At 65.9% G+C, this 5549-nt stretch overlaps 1 protein-coding gene across 1 annotated transcript in view; it reads right to left on the bottom strand.

Annotated features, from left to right (window-relative positions):
• LHX4 (LIM homeobox 4) overlaps nt 1–5549 on the bottom strand; it is a 16759-nt gene that overhangs the window by 4569 nt on the left and 6641 nt on the right. Inside the window, exons 2-5 of the mRNA XM_026084652.1 lie at nt 4041–4212; nt 1396–1598; nt 1149–1303; nt 27–211 (exon numbers count right to left, since the gene is read on the bottom strand). Of these exons, the coding sequence (XP_025940437.1) occupies nt 27–211; nt 1149–1303; nt 1396–1598; nt 4041–4212 (715 nt within the window). The remainder of the gene's footprint in view (nt 1–26; nt 212–1148; nt 1304–1395; nt 1599–4040; nt 4213–5549) is intronic.

The raw sequence follows: 5549 nt of genomic DNA, 5'->3' as shown, positions 1-5549 counted from the left end.
CCCGGCCCCGGCCCCGGCCGCCCCGCTCACCGCGGAAGCTGAGCTCGCTGTCGCTGACGCCGCAGTCCTCGGCCGAGCTCTCCTTCTCCAGCTTGCCGCCGCCGCCGCCACCGCGGCTCCGCTTGACGCTCTTGTAGAACTGCCCCCAGCGGTGCCGCCCCGCGTCCTTCTTCAGCCGCTTCTCCTTGGCGCGGCGGTTCTGGAACCAAACCTGGGCCGCGGCGCCCCGCCGTCACCGCCCTGCCGCCAGGCGCTGGCACCAGCCCACCCCAACCGCCCGGCACCCCAACACCCCAGCATCCCTGGTACCCCAACGCCCCAGCACCCCAACTGCCCAGTGCCCTGGCGCCCCAGCATCCCTGGTACCCCAACACCCCAGCACCCCAACCGCCCGGCACCCCGGTGCCCCGGCATCCCTGGTACCCCAACAGTCCAGCACACCAACACCTCAGCACCCCAAAACCCCAGCATCCCGGCACCCCGGCATCCCTGGTACCCCAACACCCTGGCACCCCAACTGCCCAGTGCCCCAGCACCCTGGCACCCCAATACCCCAGCATCTCTGGTACCCCAACACCCCAGCATCCCAACACCCCAACACCCTGGCACCCCAACCACCCAGTGCCCTGCCACCCCGGCATCCCAGCACCCCAGGGACCCCAGCATCCCCAGCACGTTGGCACCCCAATATCCCAGCACCCTGGCACCCAACACCCTGGCACCCTGGAATCCCTGGCATCCCCAGCACCCCAGCACCTCTGTCACCCCCATATCCCAGCACCCTGACACCCCAGGACCCAAATACCCCATCACCCCATGGCCCTAGCATCCCTGGCACCCCAGCACCCCCATATCCCAACACCCTGGCAACCCTTCATCCCTGGCACCCCCAGCACCTTGGCACTGCAGCACCCCAGCACCTTGTTACCCCCATATCCCAGCACCCCAGCACACCCCAGCACCCCAGCGCGCCCCGGCCCCCCATGCCTGGCACACTGGGTCCGAGCCCTTCGCTATGGGTCAGACCCACTCCCGGTGTGCAGGACCCTCGCGACGGGCGCCAAGCGGGGCCCGAAGGTGGGACCGGCTCTCGGCAGCCGGCGGAGAGGCCGCGGGGCGGCGTGGGCCGGGCATCCGCACGGCCTTACCTGCACCACGCGCATGTCGAGCCCCGTCTCGGAGGAGAGCTGCTCCCGCACGTGCCGGGCGGGCTTGGGCGAGTTCTTGTAGGCGTTCTTCAGCGTCTCCAGCTGCTTGGCCGTGATGGTGGTCCGGGGCCGCTTAGCGCCCGCCTCTGAGTCGTCTGCAAGAGAGAAAGCGGCTCGGACCGGCCYGGCCCCGCGACGCGACGCGCGGCGCAACCCTGGCGGGCTGAGCGGTGCCAGCGCTGCCTACCGTTCTGCTTGGCCGTCTCGTAGTCCTCCTTGCACACCAGCCGCCCGTCCTCCATCAGGTAGAACTCGTCGCCCGTGGCCAGCTGCCGGCTGCAGATGATGCAGGCGAAGCAGTGCAGGTGGTAGACGAAGTCCTGGGCCTTGCGCACCACCTGCGTGGGGGGGATGCCCTGCTGACAGGCCGTGCATTTTGTCCCGAAACGCCTGCAAGGAGAAGCGGCGGCCGTGAGCGCCCCGCGGGACGGGCGCTGGGGCAGGGGAGCAGCGCCRGCGGGGCCGATTACACGCGACGCTTCCCGCGGCAGGGGCTTATCTTCCCTGGCGTGCCGGATGCATCCGGGCAAGGCTGGATTTTAATGGTTCCCTGCAACTAATGCTTCCAGGCAGCCTGATCCCCCCCCCCCCCCGCGAGGTCAGTGCGTATTATTTCATCCGCGTTAATACCAAATAAATTAATTGCCCTCCCCGCTAGCACAACGAGTCCCCGGTTAATGCGGAGTGCTGGGGCTCTGACGCCGTCACGCTGCCGGCCGGGTGCGCCTGACGCCGCGGCCGGGCGCTGGAAGCCCGCGCTGGGAGCTGGCTGCCCCGACGGCGTGGGGCTGCCCGCGAGCTGGAGGCAGCGGAGGGTCTCCTGTCTGATGCCCTGATACGCTGGGCAGGAAACAAAAGCTTTGGGTTTCGGAGCTGCCTTTTGGAAAGAAGTCCCCTGATGGTGCAAAAGCACCGCCTGGGGAAAACGCAGGACGAATGCTGCCCACCAGACAGCGCAATCCCCCCGGCCGCCGGGATGTGCTGCGGGAGGTGAGGGCAGCAGTGGCGCTGCGAGGCTGCACGGCCAAGCGCGGCACCGCAGGAAAAAGCAGAGCAGAGAAGGGACCCGAAGCCAAAGAAGGAAACCCAGTGCAAAACCCACGTTAGCGCCATACGGCACTTGCAGCGTGGTGCCGCTAGGTCAGACGCTCCCTTTTCCCCGGCACGCCGGCCGCGTCTCCATGCCATTCCTGGTGGCCAGGCTCGGAGGCACGCGACCCCGGTGATCAACACGGGCGCCCCACGGAGCGGAGCAAATCGATGCCACGCGCTGCCGCCTCCAAAAGGCAGCTGCGAGCCTGCACACGGCTGAAAGCGCCGGCCCAGAAAGCRCCTGCCGCCTCCCCGGCACGTGCATGCTTTTCTTCACATGCTCCCGCAGTGTAAACGCTGTAAAACCCAGAATCGCCAGCGACCGCACAGATACCTCGGCTGCAGAGCTGCCCCCTGCCCTGCCTATCCAGGCTTCGAAAGCAGGTTTGTCCTAAATCCCCGCGCTCGCCGCAGGTTGCCTGCCCTTAAATCAATGAGCAGTTGAAATAAAGGTGAACTAAGTGACTGAGTGACTGCCATAAAGCTATTGATTGGCACAAAATAATCTAGGCAGGACCTAATCTGAGAAAGTCGCTGATCTTTCAACTCTAATTAACATTGATTACCTGCACCTTTTGGGCAACTATTTAAATGACTTCGAGATTAATAGTCTGGAAAACATCACAGGCGAAACGCTCCTACCAAGCCCGCGGCCCCTGCCTGACCGTGCGGGAGCCCAGCTGAATTTCACCGGCAGTTTCCAGCTTTAATAACAGCACTTGCATTTATTTATTCGTATTGATAGCACGGCCTCAAAGGGCTTCACCAGCCCCGAAGCGCTGTGCTGGGCTCCCTGGGGACGTCACCGGCRGCTGCACCGCGGCGGCGGCGAGGAAAGCAGCCGAGACGGGCGGCCGCCAGCCCCCCTAAGCCGGGCTCGGGCTCAGGGAAAGTCCTGCCCGGGGATTAGCGCGGGCGCGTAATCGCCACGTCGCGGTTTAGCCGGCCGCCGCTAATGGGAACGGCGGCACACRTGCCTCGAAGGCGCAGGGTCTCAGCCGCCCCCAGCAAAGCGGCTTTGCTGGCTGCTGAAAAGTCCAGTTTTTGTCGGGGAAAAAGTTGTCCGTTTGCGTGGGAGCCGAGGAAACCGCCGAGGTTTGCGTAGCAGGCGTTCAGAGGCAGGCCCCCAAATCGCTCCACGACCCAAGCGCAAACTAAATAAAGTTTTGCACTACCAGGAGGTAAAAAAAGACGGAGAGAGAGAGAGAAACGGCGTCAGCTCCCCCCCGCCGGGCGGCGAGCGGAGGCGCTCAGCCGGAGCAGGCGGCGCCAGCGGCGTTGTGCGGGTTTCTCCTGCCCTCTAGCTCCGAGCGGCACAGATGTGCCTGCCGGGGCGGGCGATGATTAGCGGGACGGACCTCTAGTCCAATTTGGGTTTAAAGATGTAATGGGGGGGGCGGGAGGGGGGCAGGGAGTATTAGAGAGATCTGGGTCTTTAAGAAGGTTAAATCCCAACAAATAGCATTCAGCCTGTGGCAGCGCTAAAGCAGCAAAAGTCCCTTTATTTAAACACTTGGGCTTTAAAAATAAATAAATAAAAAGATGTAAGAAGATTCTGGAGAAATTATGCTTAGAAATGGCCTGCAGGTTGGTCTGCCGCATGGCTGGCSCCACAGCCCGTGGGCCGCTCTCCTGCGTCCCCGTCTCGGCCGGGCCCGCACGGCGCCCAGCGAGTCCCCAGCGCCGGACAGACGGACGGACGGACGGACGGACAGAGGGCCGGCCGGCGCGGCGACTCACTTGAAGAAGTCCTCCTTGCAGTAGACGCTGCCGGCGCGGGAGAAGCAGCGGTCGGCCAGCTGCATCTGGCAGTCGGCGCACTTGAGGCAGGAGCTGTGCCAGTGCCGGTCCAGGACCTTCAGGATGAACTTGTCCAGGATGTGCTGGTTGCAGCCGGCGCACTGGGGGATCTCTGCGGAGGCGGCGGGCGGCCCAGAGAGAGAAGAGCAGCGTCAGCGCCCGCGGCCCCCTCGCTCCCTGACCAGCCCCCTCCCCGCCAGCCGCTTGCTCCCAAAGCCCCGGGCTGCTGCCTGCCGGCGCTTTGCAGGACCAGGCGTCACCCCAAAATGTCCCGTAGAGGCGCTGCCACCCCTCGCCTTGCCGGTGTCCCAGCRCCTCTTCCCTTGCAGGCGTCTGCCAAAGACCCCCGTGGCACCCGGCGCCCCCGGCCCTGCCATGCACGTGCCCCTTGGGCTTCCCTTCCCCACCCTGTACTTTAGGCCACCTCCATCCCTCTGCCACCCATTTCCCCACGGACTCAGCCGAGCATCCCCCTGGCCCACTTCTTCCTCTGCGGTGGCCTCTCGACACATTCCCCCCTCCCCCGGTAGGGACGTGGCCCTGGCTCCAGCACTGCTGCCCTGAGGTCTGCCCCACGTGCGCCTCCGTCCCCGAGGGAAGCGGGTGCCCCCAGGTTCCTCCTGCCGTAGCGAGGACCTCCCCTGGGGCCTGCCTGGATGATCGCCCACAGAGGTGGCTCGTCCCTGACCCCCCCTCCAGGTCCCCTCCAGGGCATCCCTGTGGAAAAGAGCTGCTGCGCGGAGAGAGGACGGGTCACGGCCCGGGCGTGCTGGGCATCCCCAGCCCCGCTCCGGACAAGGTCTGGGACGGGGAGCAGGGATTTGGACAAGTTATTGCAAACTTGGTCTTTGCTGGCATCCTCCTGCCTGCTCCGGACCGGGGGCTGGGGGCTCCCAGCTCTACGCCAGGGCTCCAGGCGCTGGTCTTCTCCACCCCACCAGTAACAGCATCCTCACATGATGAGAAGCAGCTAAAGGGAGAAGCCCTGCTGGTTGCCACGTGCCCATCTCCACGGGCGTCCAACGCCGAGGTCCAGCACTAGCTGAAAAGGTGGAGCAGCAGGAGCTCTGGCCTCGGACGGACCGGCGCACGCAGCCCCGTCCTGGGTAAGTCCCACCTCGGGAGACACCCTGCCTGCGCCCTCCGCGGTGCCCCGCGGGCTGGCAGCATGCCGCGTCCGACCCACCGGCGTGGCGCAGAGGGAAGCACGGACACGCGCGCAGGGAAGCTCGGACACGCGCACAGGGACACACGGACGTGCGCGCGTGCGCAGGGTGATTCCCCAGGGGTGCCCCCCCTTCCCAGGCCCTTCCCCTGCTCGGCTCCCCCCCGCTCGCCGGCACCGTGGTCCCGGGGCGCGTTCGGCCCGAGCCGAGGCTGGGGGATGCTGGGGGGAGACGGCACCTTTGGGAGACGAGGAGCCAGCGTCCCAGCAAGCGCTGCCCTGAG

Source organism: Apteryx rowi, unplaced genomic scaffold (genome assembly GCF_003343035.1).
Source record: "Apteryx rowi isolate R43461 unplaced genomic scaffold, aptRow1 scaffold_65, whole genome shotgun sequence".
Taxonomy (NCBI): Eukaryota; Metazoa; Chordata; class Aves; order Apterygiformes; family Apterygidae; genus Apteryx; species Apteryx rowi.
This window is presented reverse-complemented; position numbering and strand designations above follow the sequence as displayed.